Consider the following 17,500-nt stretch of genomic DNA (forward strand, 5'->3'; position numbering starts at 1 on the left):
TGTCGTTCGGACTGGAGAAGTGTAGTCGGATGGTAACAAAAAGAGGGAAGGTAGTCAGAACTGAGGGGATTGAACTACCAGAAGGCAACATTGCAGACATAGAGGACAGTTACAAGTACCTGGGGATCCCGCAAGCGAATGGGAACCACGAAGAGGGCGCTAGGAAAGCTGCAACCACCAAGTACCTGCAGAGGGTCAGGCAAGTCCTGAGGAGTCAGCTGAACGGTAAGAACAAGATCCGGGCCATCAACACCTACGCCCTGCCCGTGATCAGGTACCCTGCTGGGGTAATAGGCTGGCCAAAGGAGGAGATAGAAGCCACTGACATAAAGACAAGAAAGCTCCTTACCATGCATGGAGGGTTTCACCCCAAGTCCAGCACCCTGAGGCTGTATGCTAAGCGGAAGGAAGGGGCCGGGACTGGTGAGTGTCAGCACCACAGTCCAGGATGAGACAAGAAACATCCACGAATACATCACGAAGATGGCCCCAACTGACAGCGTGCTCAGTGAATACCTCAGAGAGGAGGAAGGCGAGGAACCATCATGGAAGGACAGGCCCCTGCACGGTATGTACCACCGGCAGATAGAGGAGGTGGCTGATATCCAGAAATCCTACCAGTGGCTGGACAAAGCTGGACTGAAAGACAGCACAGAGGCACTAATCATGGCAGCACAAGAACAAGCTCTGAGTACAAGATCCATAGAGGCTGGGGTCTATCACACCAGGCAAGACCCCAGGTGCAGGCTGTGTAAAGATGCCCCAGAGACAATCCAGCACATAACAGCAGGGTGCAAGATGCTAGCAGGCAAGGCATACATGGAGCGCCATAACCAAGTGGCCGGCATAGTGTACAGGAACATCTGTGCCGAGTATAACCTGGAAGTCCCGAGGTCAAAATGGGAGATGCCCCCAAGGGTGGTGGAGAATGACCGAGCTAAGATCCTGTGGGACTTCCAGATGCAGACGGACAAAATGGTGGTGGCTAACCAACCGGACATAGTGGTGGTAGACAAACAGAAGAAGACGGCTGTAGTGATCGATGTAGCGGTTCGAATGACAGCAATATCAGGAAGAAGGAACACGAGAAGCTGGAGAAATACCAAGGGCTCAGAGAAGAGCTCGAGAGGATGTGGAGGGTGAAGGTGACGGTGGTCCCCGTGGTAATCGGAGCACTAGGTGCGGTGACTCCCAAGCTAGGCGAGTGGCTCCAGCAGATCCCGGGAACAACATCGGAGATCTCTGTCCAGAAGAGCGCAGTCCTGGGAACAGCTAAGATACTGCGCGAGGACCCTCAAGCTCCCAGGCCTCTGGTAGAGGACCCGAGCTTGAAGGATAAACGCCCGCAGGGGCGTGCTGGGTGTTATATATATATATATATATATATATATATATATATATATATATATATATATATATATATATATATATATATATATATATATATATACATATATATATATATATACATACACACATATACACTTAAATGTAATAATTCAGAATAAAACTAAATTGCACAGGATTTTTCCTTCTATTAGTCCTATATGTGATCATTGTAAACTTGGAGAATGCTCTCTTACTCATTTATTTTGGTCATGTCCCAAATTGTACAATTACTGGCTGGATATCTTTAAATGTTTCTCTGATATGTACAATTGCACATTAGAGCCGGACCCAGTAACTGCATTGTTTGGATCTTCCTTTTCCCTTTTATGCCTCAGCCCTGCTGCACAATAGAATAGAATAGCCTTTACTGTCATTGTACAGGGTACAACGAAATTGGAGTGCCACTCCCTTGGTGCAAAATACAATAATAAATATAAATGTAAAATATAAAAGGTACAATAAAACCAACAATAGTAAGTACGATATATACAGGATAGCAGCATTAATATAATGACAGTATGAATAGCAGCATAATATAATGACAGTGACAGTATGGTATAGCTAAGCAGGTTCAATTGTTTTTGTGCTTATTTACTACGGTGATAGCTCTGGGAAAGAAGCTATCCCTGAATCTGTTTGTCCTGGTTTTATGTGACCTGTACCGTCGGCCTGACGGTAATAGTTCAAACAGATGATTGCTGGGGTGAGAGTAGTCCTTGATGATATTGCCAGCTCTGCTGAGGTACCGAGAGTTTGCAATGACCTCCAGGCTGGGCAGAGAGCAGCCAGTGATCTTCTGGGCTGTGTTGATGACCCTCTGCAGAACTTTCCTGTCTGCAGCTGAGCACCCTGCATACCATGTTGTTATGCCGTACGTTAGGATGCTCTCTATGGTGGCTCTGTAGAATATCACCAGCAGCCTCTCCTCCAGGTTGTTCCTCTTGAGCACTCTCAGAAAGTGGAGATGCTGCTGGGCCTTTTTTACCACCGCCGTGGTATTTGCAGTCCAGGAGAGATCATCAGAGATCTGCACGCCCAGAAACCTCATGGAGTGTACCCTCTCCACACAGTTCCCGTGAATGTAAAGTGGGGCCGGGTCTGCTCTGCCCTTCCTGAAGTCCAAGATAAGTTCTTTAGTTTTCGTGGTGTTCAGTTGGAGGTTATTAACTGAACACCACTCAGTCAGTCTGTTGACCTCATCTCTGTAGTCCGACTCATCCCCCCTTGAGATGAGTCCAACCAATGTGGTGTCATCCGCGAACTTTATGATGGTGTTTGAGAGATGGGTAGGGGAGCAGTCGGATGTGTAGAGCGTAAACAGGAGGGGACTCAAAACACGTCCTTGTGGAGACCCGGTGCTGAGTGTGATGGTGCTGGACAGGTGGGGGCCGAGTCTGACAGACTGTGGTCTATTTGTCAGGAAGTCCTTGATCCAGAGGCAGATGGGGGTGGAGAGTCCCAGGTGAGACAGTTTCTGGACCAGGATCTCTGGGATGATATGATTGAATGCTGAGCTGAAGTCCAGAAAGAGCATTCTCACATAGCTTCCTTGGTGCTCCAGGTGACTCAGCGCAGTGTGGAGCGCTATGGTGATAGCGTCCTCGGTGGATCGATTTGTCCTGTAGGCAAATTGGTGGGGGTCCAAAGTGGGAGGCAGACCGGCCCTGATGTGCTGACAGACCAGTCTCTCAAAGCACTTCATCACTACAGGCGTAAGTGCAACAGGCCTGTAGTCATTTGGGCTGACCACAGCTGTCTTCTTGGCGATGGGGATGATGGTGGAGGTTTTGAGGCAGGGCGGGACGGTGTTTAATGACAAGGAAAGGTCGAAGATTTTAGTGAAGACTCCGGTCAGTTCGTCAGCACATGCTCTGAGAACCTTTCCATGTATTCCATCAGGACCTGCCGCCTTCCTGGGATTCACTGACCTTAGAACACACCTCACTTGATGCTCCCTAAGTGTTAGTGTGCCGGTGCTGGGGGCGGGTGGAAGTGGTGTGACAGCTGAGGGCCTGGTCGTCTCAAAGCGGGCGAAGAAACGATTTAAATCCTCAGCCAGCGAGGCATCAGTCCTAGATGTCGCCTGGTTATTGCTTCTGTAGTTGGTAATGTGATTGATCCCCTGCCACATTTTTCTGGGGTCGTTGTCAGCAAAGTGATCTTCAATCCTCCTCCTATAGGCAGCCTTAGCTTTCCTGATGCCTCTACTCAGGTCTGCCCTGGCCACCCTATACGCAGCCCTGTCCCCTGACTTGAAGGCAGTGTTGCGGCTTTTTAGGAGGGATTGCACTTCGCTATTCATCCAGGGTTTTTGATTTGGAAACACCCTGACCCTTTTGTTGACGGTGACATTGTCAACACAGTTCCTGATGTATGAGAGTACAGTGTCTGTGTACTCCTGGAGGTTGTGGCTGGAGAATAAATCCCATACAGTAGTTGAGAAGCAGTCCTGCAGTTGAGAGAGGGCTCCTTCAGGCCAGGTTTTTATTGTCTTTGTCTGGGGCTTTGTTTTTCTCAGCAGGGGGGTGTAGGTGGGGGTGAGGGACATGCAGAGGTGGTCAGATCCAGCCAGGTGGGGGAGGGGTGTCGCTCTGAAAGCATGCCTGATGTTTGAATAGACATGGTCCAAAGTGTGTGCTCCTCTCGTAGCAAAGTCCACAAACTGGACAAATTTCGGAAGCACAGTCTTTAGGCTCGCTTTGTTAAAGTCGCCGGCGACAATAAAAACCCCATCGGGGTGGGCAAGCTGTTGTTTGTTTATGGTGTTGAGCAAGAGGCTGAGAGCCGTGCCAACGTTAGCATCCGGCGGTATATAAACAGCTATCACAATAACTACTGTAAACTCCCTCAGGATGTAAAAAGGTCTGCACGAGACTGCCAGAACCTCCAAATCAGGAGAACAGTGTGTGTGAATGATCCTGCTGTTACAACACCACTCGTTATGCACGTAAACACATAGCCCCCTCCTCTGCTTTTACCTGAGTTGCTGTTTCTGTCATGCCGGTGTAGCATGCAGCCTGCTAACTCGACTGCAGCGTCGGGAATCAGCGGGTGAAGCCACGACTCCGTAATCAGAATAATGCTGCAGTTACGTGCAAAGCTCGTGGTGGCTATCTGTAGCTCCAATTCGTCTAATTTGTGGGTGATGGATCTGGCGTTTGATAGGAAAAGGCTCGGAAGTGCTGGCCGGTGTGGTTGTTTGCGTAGCCTAGCATCTGAGCCCGACCGGCATCCCCTCTTCTGCTTTCTCTCCCTCCGTCGCCTTCTACGCTTGCTGGGTGGGCAGACCATCCACGGTGACCCTGGCGGTCTCGCTATCTCCTCCAGGATGTTGTGTGTTCGCTGATAGTCGCCAGAGACAGACAAACTATATTTGAAACCTAGGTCAATTAGGTTCTGGCGACTGTAAGAGATGGCGGCGTTGCAAACATTCAAAAATATACACAGTAAAAGTAAAAACGAGCACCAAACTGGAGAGCTAAGAGCCGCTGCACCCGTGCGCACCGCCATCTTGCTAGCTACAAGCTACAGTTTTGTTCGGAATGGTAGTTGCTAAGAAAATTATTTTGACCCTCTGGAAGTCTGATAATGTGCCTCAATTCAAAATGTGGTTAGGAGAACTGACTGCTTTATTGCACATGGAGAGGATTAGATATACGTTAGAGGAAAAACTTAGTAAGTTCTTTGATGTGTGGCAACCTTTTTTAGATCATTTATCAAAGCATAAAGTTCTCTCTGATCGGTTGCAAATAACTTAGTCTGCCACCCAAGTGTCCTACTTGTGTTTAATGTCAGTGTTGAAGTAATATTTTCTGTTGTTGCAGTGTAATCTTTTGCCTTATTTCTGTGTTCTTGCACTTGCTGTTGCTTTGTCTGTTTGTGTTCTTTTCTTTTTTCTATGTATATCAGAAAATCTTAATAAACATATTTTTTTAAAATGTAATAATTCACTATTTAATGTCATTAGTTTAAAAGAAAAGCAATTTAAAATTTTGTGTTAAAATTTGATTTCAGATAATATTTCTAAAAATATATTTTAAAGTCTGTATGTTTTTTAGCTCTTTTTCTCCTGTTTCTACTTTATTTGTTGGCGATTATGTATCGGAATTTCAGGAGCGGGACCACGCCTCCAAACACTCTCCTTCCGGCTCTCATCTATATAGGTTCTCCCAGTTCTGCAAGCTGTCATTCTCGTTTACATGCAAACAGGGTCCGTTCTCGGCAAATACCTTTAACACAGCTTATCTCTCAGGAGTAACATAATTTTACTCACCCTTCCATTCGCTAAAGTCGCCCTCTCATCTGTCAGTGCATCAGACGAACAACTACTCAAGCTCTGCATTCATCACTTTTCCTCCAGCAATCCAAGAAACACACCGAACGTCATGGCGGCGCTTCCGAGAAACCGAATGCTGACGACCTTCTAGCAGTTTTCTCGCCACCCGACATACGGTCCGCTACATCGACCCATCCAGTCGTCTTATTTCTATTAGGAGGTGGTGGGTAGATGTATTGTTGTTCTTGGGTTTTGTTTCCCTTCTTGGCATAGGTTGGCGGGGCGGGGTTTTGATGGCATTCCGGCACACCTGCGGCGCATCGGACGTCATCAGTTAACGCATTTATGGAGCTGAGTCACGGACGTCTGGTGTCGGAGTATTGTCGCTTTCACTAGTGCCTGTCCCGCCTGCCTGCTCGCCTGCCTAGTTTTCTTTGTGATTGGCTTCCTTGGATCCGTGACGGGGAGTTACTTTGCACCTGTTGTGACCACCGCTACAGCTGTATTTCTGTGTTTCAAGTAGCTCCGGTGCGTCATCTGTCCACCCGCATACCTCGGCTCCGTTTCATCTCTTCAGCTCTGCTCATTTTGCACATTTTACTTGTTATTGTATATAGCCCTTTCCCTTGTAAATATTTTCTCACCGTCGTATATAAATCTGCATCACTACTATCCTGTGCCCGTGTGTTTCTGCCACTAAATCCATCTGTGCCAATTCACCTAACAATTTCTGCTAAATCCAGTTATGAAGTAACTCCGGCTGCCCGCCACTTCAGCGAAAGCCACCAGGATAACTCACAGCTCCTCTCACGTTGCTCCGAAACGGGCCCAGATGGACGTCAACGCCGAACCCAGAAGCCATGCCGTACCCATGCTTCCAAGCAAATCACACCTCCTTCCTCCTAACACCATTGATTGCAAGCTGGAAATCTGTCGCTAGCTCCATGCTCAACTGCTTCTTCATCGCCGTGATGTTTTCCATCCCTCATTTCGCTACATGCTCAAGCAAGTTGGCACTGGGATGCCAGGTTCTTCCCTATCCGCCATTTGTTAACGCAGCAGCAAGCTTCCTACCACCACACTGCCAGTTTCTCTGCAAAGACAAAAAGAAAAAAGAAAAAAGAAAGGGTCACCGAGTCGCCAGTTCTCCATCCCCCCCTAGCATAATGCAGCATGTTTTGGCAGCAAGTTGCCAGATTCCCAGCCTCTCATCCCTCCTGGCAGAACTCTGCAGCAAACGTCGGCACCGGGTTGCCAGGCTCTCAGCCACTCATCCCTCCATCGCAAATTCTGCAGCAAACATTGGCACTGATTGCCAGGGTCCCAGCATCTCACCCCTCCTCGGCTAAACTCTGCAGCAAACCTCACAGAGTTGCCAGAATCTCAGCCACTCGTCCGTCCTTCGCAAAATTCTGCAGCAAACGTTGGCACTGGTTTGCCAGGTTCCCAGCCTCTCATCCACCCTTGGCTAAACCCTGCAGCAAACCTTGGCACTGGGTTGCCAGGTTCCTTTATCCCTCATTCGCAAAAGCAGCAGCAAGCTTTTCTACCATCGGGTTGCCAGTTTATCAGCATAGACCAAAAAGAAAAAAGACTAAAGTCACTGGGTTCCCAGGTTTCCCTTCATCCCCCATTTGCAACGCAGCATCTAGCTTCCCTACTACCGAACTGCCAGTTTCTCCACATCATCATTGCAAGCAGCGGCAAACCCTTCATGCACTGTGGTGTCAGGTTCTTGCTATATCTGCCAATTGCAAAATGCAGCGACAACCTTCTTACCCCTGAGTTGCCAGTTCCTGTCAACCCATCATGGCAAAAGCAACAGCAAATCCTTCTAGCTGGTCCCTTCTATATCCATCATTCGTAATCGCAGCAGCAAGCTTCTTCCACCATGTTGCCAGTTTTTCTGCATCCATTATTGCAAAGCAGTAGTAAACCCTACTGGCACCAAGATGCCAGGTTCTCTCTTTATCCCTCATTCGCAAATGCAGCAGCAAGCTTCTATCAGTGAGTTGCCAGTCTCTCTACATTTATATCACAAGAGCAGCAGTGATTCCTAGCACTGGGACACTAGGCTCCCTGTTTGCGATTGCAGCAGCAAGCTTCGGCACTGGGATGCTAGGTTCTCATTCCTTGTTCTTCTGCAAAATGCAGCAGCGTGCTTATGACTTTGAGATTCACAGTTCTTTCTTTATCCCTCATTCATGAACACAGCAGTGTGCTCTCTACCATCAAGTTGCCAGTTTTTCTGCATTTATCATGGCAAAAGCAGTCAGACAGTCAGAAATATTATAATTCTGATCATTTATCAGTACTGATACACATGAGACTTCATCAGAATTGTGAACATCACAGCAGATGCCTTTGTGTCAAAGTAACTGAGAATAAAACACAGAAAAACATGAAGGAGATTTTCCTGGTCTGGCGTTTTATAGCAGATAACCTTAAAAATATTCTGCAATATTCTGCAATTTTGCATAATTTTAAGAAGTTTAAATTTCTTGAGTATTGAACAGCAGAAATTAGGCTTTCTTGTCCGAGGTCATTTAAGTGAAAAAAAGAAAAAGAAAAGAAAAAGACAGCGGCCGCCAGCGCTGTAAACAACGGTAGACTGGTGGGTAATAAGCGAATAAATAATGCAGAAAACAGAGACTTCAGACGGGAAACTGTTCTTGAAGTACAGAGAGAGAGAGAGAGAGAGAGAGAGAGAGAGAGAGAGAGAGAGAGAGCTGTGCATGAAGTGTGAAAACAGCAAAACTCAGAGGGAATTCATGACGACATTGATCAAATGTGAAGCGTAGTTTGCTGCTTCTTTTGCTGCTGGCTCGGCGAATTTTGGTTGGAGAGACAAAACCTGCAGCTCAGAATCAGCGCAAAAAAGACGGAAACACAGCGCGGACCCGACGCATCAGAATCGCTAAGCTCCGACAGCGTGTCCGTGTTCGGGCCGTGGGGTGAGAAAGCCGAGAAAGACAAAGCTGATTCTGATGCGTCGGGTCCGCTCTGTGTTTACGTCTTTGTGTGGAATCCGTTAATGAATTGATATCGCTTTATTCAAGCTACTCACCTCTCTCTTCCACCTGCACTTTCAACTAGACCACGGCCAATCAGAGAGGTCCCGCCCCTGACTATCTCTGATTGGTTTAGTCCACGATAGGGGCATAATGTGTGTCTGTTGTTGACCACACGGAGAGTTGCAGAGATTTTTTTTTTTTTTTTTGTTACCCGAAAATATTTGGTCGCACCGGTGCGACCAAATATTTTTTTTTAGTCGCACCACTGAAAAATTTGGTCGCATTTGCGACCAAATTGGTCGCACTCTAGAGCCCTGCTCTTTCGCAAACGCAGCAGCAAGCTTTCTAATACAGAGTTGCCAGTTTCTCTACATATATCTCAGCAAAAACAGCAGTGAATCCTTCTACCACTGGGATGCCAGCTTCTCTGCATCTTGCTCTCATATGCTCAGCAGCAGATGTTCCTTTCGGCACCAAAACGCCAGGTTCTCTGTCTCTATTCCTCATTCTCAGTCTTCCACAAGATGTAGCAGCAAACCCTTCCGGCACTGAGATGCCAGTTTCTCTGCCATCTTTCCTGCCTTCACAAAGCCCCGCAAACTTTCGTGGCACTGGGATGCCAGGTTCTGTCCTCTATCACTCCTTTCAAGATGTCCAAACTGCACCGTGCGCATAATTCTTCATGGCATCCCTTCACTTCCCACGTGCTTTCACTAGCATCATCCTGCGACTCATGGTTCTGACTACGTCTAAACTCTGCTCTCTGATGATTTTGGGGGTTATTATTATAGAAGACGATTTTTCTCTAATCAGTCTTTCAATTCATCAACCCTTCCCAAGCTGCTGCTGTCACTTCTGTTCATTTCAGAAATCAGCACAGTAGTTATCGCTACCTTATTTGAAGTAATTAAGCAGCTAAGCACCCCCTCTCCATCTTCTACTCAAAGACAAGCTCACGCAAGCTTTAACAGCTGTCAAACCTTAGCTCAAATCTCAAAATCCAGCATACTTCTCTGTCAGAGCTTCAGTTCAAAGTTGAGCCACATCGCTACCTGATCGAGGGTTCCCCTCATTCATCTATCCGGTCGTAAAGTCTGACGTCACTAGCCATGTCTGGGCCTAAACTCCGCTGGAGGTCCATATATCAAACGATCACTATGGCATTACTGAGAGTTGAAAAACTGTCTAAAGTCTTTCATCTTTAATAAAATGATCAGCGTTCTGCTCTACCAGGTGTAACAATTGAGTTTAACATCCAGGCATCCATGAAAACGGAATTTATGACATTTAACGGAAGATAGAAGTTAGCAGGAAGTTAGCTCGCTAGCTTCTATCTAAATACAATATAGCATGTCCTGACTGCGGGGTTTTGGAAACAAATTAAAACGTACAGCTCTGTTATCACTTCCAACATAAATGAAGACAGGAAACTAAACAGCAGTGACGTTTGTAGGGTTACTGAAGTTTGGCTAACTGGTATATAATGATGTGCTACGTGACCGCTAGCGACACAGCTATGTTAGCATAATATAAACAAGCTAACTTTTTTTCCACTCGATAAAAGTTAACGTGAGTGTTCTCGGTGGTCAGGAACAAATGTAATCGCATGGCAGGATGCTGTAAAAGGACCAAACTTCAGTCAGGAGAACAACTGAGATAATCCATCCACAATATGAGGTTAGTCGTTCATATACTGCTGCACGGGCTGGGCTGTACTTACATCCTAAGGTTTTAAAAACTGAGCTTTAATAAATGATTAGCGGTAATAAAAGCCAAGGGAGGTCAACAGTGATCACTGACTGTTTTAGGAGCTTTTTGAGATTAAATAGAAGAAAATACAAAACATTAAACATGTTAACAACACAAAAGCCATATTAAATGGCTCTTTGGGTGTTAAAGGTTGCAGACCCCTGCTCTAGAGAATGCCTTCTTTGGGGATCTGCCAGGCCTGAGCCATCGCCAGTCCTCTTCGAGGCCTTCAACAAACCGCAGCTCAATTCATGTCCAAGCATTCACCTTTACCTACTAAAGCGCTGTCAAACATAAAATGAGGACGTGGGCCCAGCTAGTGAAATGAACCTCTTAGTCTGCAATGACCTCATCGTAAGAAAGGAAAAGGACAAAAAAAAAATACTGAAATAAAACAGAACCATTAAAAATAAAACAATTGCTAGTGCTAGTTTTTTGGACCTGGGACCATGTGTTTGTGTAGAAGTCTATGATATGAAATGACCCTCAGATTCCTTGATTTATGACCCCATTACAAAATTTTGTTAGAGGCTCATTGTTTTAAGTCTTACCGAACATAACATTTGTTTTGAAGATCAACCACTCTATTTTCATTTGCTAGGATTTGCTGGTTTCTAAAAGCTATCAATGGTCAAAGTGCAAGCCCCCAAAAACTGGACTTCAGTGACCAATAGGTAACATCACGAAAAATTAAATTAATCTTCGCAAGTACAAATTTTATTTGCTTTATTTTTGCAACAATAAGTTATAAAATGCTTTTAACTTTCTCAAACTTTAAGAGTGCCTCTTTCTTCAAGAAGATTTCAGCTTCTATAAAGTACTGACTTTTGCCTTCTTCTCCTTCACTCCTGGAGGCATGATATGTTCAGGGAGATGCGAGGCGAAGAGCCGTGGAGAGGGAAGAAGAGTGTATTCAGCTGTCTTGTACTCCAGCCACGGCATCCTCTCTATGTTGGTTGAATATTTATTCTGATTCCCATGCAGTTCGTGGATGGAAATGATGATCTGCTGAGCCCATACAGTGCCTGATTTGGGGAAAAACATTAGAGATCATCAGTGGATCAGTCTGGCCAGCACAAAACAGCAAATATAAATAATGTGTGAAATTTTTCACCAACCTGACTTTGGATAAGTCACAAGGAAGACATCGCTGTCTTTTATTTCAAAGCTGTCAAGAGAGTCTATGTACTCTGGAGTTGTAAGACCGACCAGAAAGTTGTAGTTCTTATGCCTGAACAGATGGTCACTGATCTGCTCCATACTAGTTCTAAATAAGACAGAACAAAAAGATAAATAGGGATGTAAAATCTGTGAATTGCTACCTTATCATGGTGGAGAGGTTTATGTGTCCCAGGGATCCCAGGGCCTATATTGTTGGAGGGCTTTTTGCCCCCTGGTAGGGTCTTGCATGGCAAATTGATGCTGGGTGCAAGCCCAGACAAAGAGCAATTCAAAAACCTGTTTGAATGTGACTCCCATAAAATATACACAAGGAAAACAACATCTGACCTTAATTTTGCACTTAATCAATCTATTCCATATTGTTTTCAGCAACCCGGTACCTGAGAAGCAAATTAAGGGAATTCCCCCTGATCCCACATACACATCACAGTGTTGCAAACTGAGGGCTAATGCCTCCTACTCAATTACAGAATAGTTAACCTGATAACAGTTAAACTTTCTGGAAAAAAAAACCCGACTAGTCTCACCACGCCCTGATCCTCCTCCTCCTCCTCAAGACTACCCCTGCACCAATGTAAATGGCATCCACCTGGAGTGTAAATGGAAGATCAAAACATGGAGCTGCTAAAATAGGAGGGGAGCACAACAAAGACTTCATATTGTCAAAATGCTTGCTCACATTCAGATGACCAAATAAACCTTGCTTTGGCCTTCAACAACTCAGTCACTTCTATAATAACCCACCAGACCCAAAAATCTTTGCAGTTCCTTCTTTGTTGCTTAATCGGTGCAATCATTGCTGTCATTGGGGGCACAACCCTGTCACCGTTGCCTTGGTATACTCATATTTAGCAAAGTTAATAGTACATTTGGCATCAGCCAGTCGATTAAACAATGCTCGAATCCAATGAAGATGAGCATGCCACGTGTCAATGTAGATAACCAAATCACCCAAATAAACTGAACAGCCCTCCAAGCCGGCCACAATTTGATTCAATAACCGCTGAAATGTTGCTGGAGCGTTTCTTAAACCCAGCGGCATGACTTCATAAGAATAAAGACCAGAAGGAGTAATGAAAGCCAATATTTCTTTTGCTTGTTCTGACAATGGCAAATGCCAATAACCTTTAAGCAAATCAAATTTGCTTACAAACTTGGCCGATCCAACCTGGTCAATACAGTCATCCATTCGTGGCAATAGAAAAGAATCAGGCTTTGTCACAGAGTTTCCTTTTCTGAAATGTGTACAAAATCTTGATGTTGTGTCTGGCTTTGGAACAAGGATACATGGAGAAACCCAGCAATGTCATTTTGGAGCATAAAAAAAAACTTCAGCATCCAAATATTTAGGCTTCTCTGGTGACATGCGATAAAATCACTGCTTGATCAGCTGTATATTTCCAATATCAGTATCATGTTCAATCAAGTCAGTGCAAGTGGGAACCTCACCAGACAAACAGCAATACAAAATCAGTTCTGAGAGCTCATTGCATTTATCCACTGGCAACTGAGACGGGAATTTATCCAGTCACATAAGATGTGTTGGTGGCTATGCACCTGCCCCAAAAGATGAGGAAGATGCGCATTGATTGTTTATTGTTCTCTCGTTCAAGTACATGCGACTGCCCTTTGAACAGCTGGTCTTTACACATGACTGCACCTGGCAAATGTCTTTTCTGAGATCCTGTTACTGTGTTCACTGGTTTTCAAAATAAGAAGATAATCCTGCTGACTCTTGCTGTCATATGCATTAAAACCAGGTTTATTACAGGTGACGCCTGTGTCTTTACAACATTTTGCTACTGGAAATTCTCCATTATATTATTACTTAATTTGATGTGCCCTTTGTGGCATCCCTTGTCCCCTGTCACCATAGTCTGTAACATAAACCAAATTCTTTTTTTGTTATTTTATTTATGTATTATTACAAAGGTTAGAGACCAATAGAGGTTTGTGTTAACTTTGCTCATTTTGTCTTTACACAAAGTCAGTTCTTCAGTTGTGAAGTTGCCAAAGGTCACTGCATTGTATAGCTGTTAGTGTGAGTTTAACATTTACAGAAAAAGATCAGTAAACCAGTGATGAGGTGTATCCTTGGTTGAGTGAGTGGAAAAGCTTGAGTCCATCAGCCAATGAGCTTACTTACCATGCAGCATGAAAAGGTGAAATGACGTTGGTGCCTTATATAAACTGGGCCACAATCAACCCTGATGACAAACAGCTGCCAAGAATTCCTCTGCTTCCTCTGAGTCACATGACCCAACAAAAACAGGTGTTTTTACACCCTGATTGTTTTTTTCCACATAGTGGCCAGGTTGTAAAACACATTAAGAGGTGGAGCAATACTTCATTCAATAGAATCAGCTTTCAAAAAAATAGCACAATGGCCTACCAAATATAAAGGATCCATCTCCATAAGAGCAGTTCCTCGTGATGAAATTAAAATAATAATAATAATAATCATAGAATAATGCAGCTTTCTAAATCAACTTCATTTATATAGAGCATCAGCAGAAGAACTCCTCAAGGCTCTTAATACTGTCAGGTAAACAACAACAATACAGATAAAACTACAACAATTAATCATTTCTCAAAATGTGTTTTAAAAGAGACTTGAAGGATGTCATAGATTTGGTGAGCCTGATCTCCTCAGGCCGGTCGGTCTGGCCACTTTAAATGTAAAGGTGGACTTTACATCTAAAAGTAAAGTCTTTACTTTCCTGTTTCTTTGCTCTGCTTAGTTCCTTAACTGTGCAATACAAGGTGACCAGATCTTGCAGACTTTAGAAACCTATTGGGTTTGTATGCAGTAAACATCTCAGGCCATGTAATTATTCATAACCAAACAGTTATAATTTAAATTCAATTCTGCATCTTTTATATACATTCTGGAAAAAGTACATTGTACAATATGTAGGACTGGTTGTTGATCTCAATAAAATATTGTTGCATGTCAGCAGGGGTGGTCCTAGCCTGTTTGGTGCCCTGGGCAAACACGCCAACAAACTAGGACAGTCAACGATCACAATTAACATGATTGTTGATCAAAACGCAATCAACAAACTTTGGACAAACTGCCCGAAATGCGTTGACAGAGACATTTCAAGGATTTTGAGTGATTCTGTGTTCCAAATGGATTAATTGCGTTAAAATGTTTATCTAACCCTAACCCTATCAAAAGTTGATTCATCTGGACGTAGCGTTTTCAGTGGGAGAAACGCAATCAAGAAAGACAGACGCAACAACGTTGTCATCCCCTATGTAGCCGGTGTATCAGAGAAACTCAGGAGAGTTTTCTCCAAGCATGACATCCCAGTGTACTTCAGACCCAGCAACACACTCAGACAGAAACTGGTTCACCCGAAAGACAAAACTCCAAAACACAGACTTAACAACGTGGTGTATGCTGTACAGTGCAGCGAGGAATGCCCAGACCTCTACATTGGAGAGACCAAACAGCCACTTCACAAGCGCATGGCACAACATAGAAGAGCCACCTCCACAGGACAAGACTCAGCAGTCCATCTGCATCTAAAGGACAAAGGTCACTCTTTCAAGGATGCCAATGTTCACATTTTGGACAGAGAGGACAGATGGTTTGAAAGAGGAGTGAAAGAGGCCATCTATGTCCACTGTGAGCGACCATCTTTGAACAGAGGCGGTGGTTTACGACACCAACTGTCTGCCATCTATAATCCAGTTTTGAGTTCCCTCCCCAGACGCCTTAACGCCCACTCACATCCTGGGCCATCTGACCTCAGGAATTCACATGACAAGGTGGGGCCAGGTTTCACAATGAGCTCACCCGAAACCCTGGCTAATTAGGGTCCCACACCCGCCACACCTTGGCTCATGTGATTAGAGGATCACCAGGGGTCCCTTGTCCCTCTTTGGGGATACTCCCACTGGGTTTAAATCTGGGACTCTCGGCCATTTGACCTTAGAACTGAAGAAGCTTCTCGGATGAGAGGTGAAACGTCTTCAAGCAACTTAAAGAAGTCCAGACGCTTTTCTTTGCAAACTCCTTTGACTACAATGACCTGGATGACTGAGAACCTTCACAGACAGTGGGAGAAATGTTTCGTCACTCATCCAAGTGACTTCTTCAGACTCAGCTGACTGCAGGTTTCCCCAATCTCATAAACAGTACATTTGCATAATGACTGAAACCAGCCCACTGAAGGAACAATGGGCTGTGAGGTCAGTTCCTTCATCATGACTGGTCAATGGCCATGAGTACCATTCACAGAGAGTTGGGGAATGGGGAAGTGAAGCAGCTCGTGGCGGTGAGAAGTGACCGGAGAGCAGACATAACCTGACGACAACCAGCACACCAACTTTTATTTTGGTATTTCCATTGACCCATACAATAAATTTGCATGTTAGCTAAATATTTAGTTTCCTGTAACATTTAGATTTAAGATTTTGATTTAAATATAATATTTAGATTTAACATTTAAAATTGTGTTTTAAATATGCAAAGTTACAAATATTTTACTAAATGTTGTAAAAAATGACTTGAAAAAACATGTTTTTGTAAGGTTTTGAGCTAAATGTGGAACACAAGTCTTAAAGAACAAACTTAAGTTTCACACTTTTTTGTTAGAAAAAATCAAATTGTTACATGCTTAAATTTACACAAAATGTCAGAAATCTGCACTGTTATGAACAAAAATTTAGACCTAATTTTTCATGATTTGTTGGGTTAACCCTCTGGGGTCCAAAATACAATTGGCCATTTCTGACTACTTTTGATTTTACATTTGAAATTTCACCTCTAAATTGTTTTATTTATTTGTTTGTATTTTGCCTTGCTTGGTATCATTCTTTTCAGCTTAACCTCACGTATCTGAATTTATGGTTATTTTTTCATTGACATACATACTTGTCCTTCAGTCCTAGAGGCATGAGAACCTGGGAGAGATGTGATGTGAAGAGCCGTGGAGAGAGCTGATGAGTGTATGCACCCCCTGTGAACTCCAGCTATGGCATCTTCTGCGAGTTGGTAGAATATTCATTCACATACTCATACATAGAAGTGATGATCTGCTGAGCAAACATGGTGCCTTTTGAGGCAAATGTATGGGATATTATATCTAACCATTGGATTAGTCTGGACAGAATAAAACTGCAAAATAATGGGATGCTACAGAGATTTCTTACTGACCTGACTTTGTAAAAGACGCAAGCAAGACATTGCTGTTTGTTATTTCAAAACTCTGAAGGGAGTCTGTAACACAGGACCCACACACACACGTCTGGTTTATGCTTAGACTGTCTTTTATTGAGAAATAATCTGTGGTTTTTGGCACCCGCCTCGGACGCAGGCACTCCGACTCTCTCCCAGCATCATCTGCTCCTTCTCACTGTGGACACACATAAGACACATCTCCCTCATTAAAACAGTCCTGTACACCCGTTCCCTCCCCGCCTCTGTGCCACCCAGAGAGCTCACTGTGTCACCCCCCCTCTGCAGCAGGCCAGCAAACCACGCCTACACCACAGAGTCTATGTATACTGGCCAGAAAGTTGTAGTTCTGATACCTGCACAGACAGTCACTGATCTGCTCCATCTTAGTTCTGAATCACACAGATAGAAAAGGGGAAGAGACAGTTTATGCTGTTCTTCACCCCATGTGACAATATTCTATAGGTTCCTTAAGAGGTACTATAGTTAATGTTTAAGTGAAGTGTTAAACATTTATGTGTTACTTTTTTACTAAAATCTTTTTTACTTTTACTAAAAAATTTGTACATTTGACTTATGCTGTGTCCCGATTACTACATAATAATGATGTTACTGGAAGATTGGTGTGAAAAACGAAGGCTATTCAGATTTAAAACCACAAATGGAGTGATATTAACAAACTCTCAAAACCTGAAAAACTTG

The 17,500-nt window shown here is 44.1% G+C and overlaps 1 protein-coding gene across 1 annotated transcript; it reads right to left on the reverse strand.

Moving 5' to 3' along the window:
- Positions 1-11,162: 11,162 nt before the first annotated feature.
- Positions 11,163-13,822, reverse strand: LOC120439720 (amine sulfotransferase-like). The gene is made up of 3 exons (XM_039610636.1): positions 13,757-13,822; positions 11,547-11,695; positions 11,163-11,453 (listed from the first exon to the last, which is right to left on the reverse strand). The coding sequence occupies exons 2-3, from the start codon at positions 11,686-11,688 to the stop codon at positions 11,239-11,241; spliced, it is 357 nt and encodes a 118-aa protein (XP_039466570.1). The 5' UTR covers positions 11,689-11,695; positions 13,757-13,822; the 3' UTR covers positions 11,163-11,238.
- Positions 13,823-17,500: the final 3,678 nt, after the last annotated feature.

The sequence above is a fragment of the Oreochromis aureus genome, linkage group 4, assembly GCF_013358895.1.
Source record: "Oreochromis aureus strain Israel breed Guangdong linkage group 4, ZZ_aureus, whole genome shotgun sequence".
Taxonomy (NCBI): domain Eukaryota; kingdom Metazoa; phylum Chordata; class Actinopteri; order Cichliformes; family Cichlidae; genus Oreochromis; species Oreochromis aureus.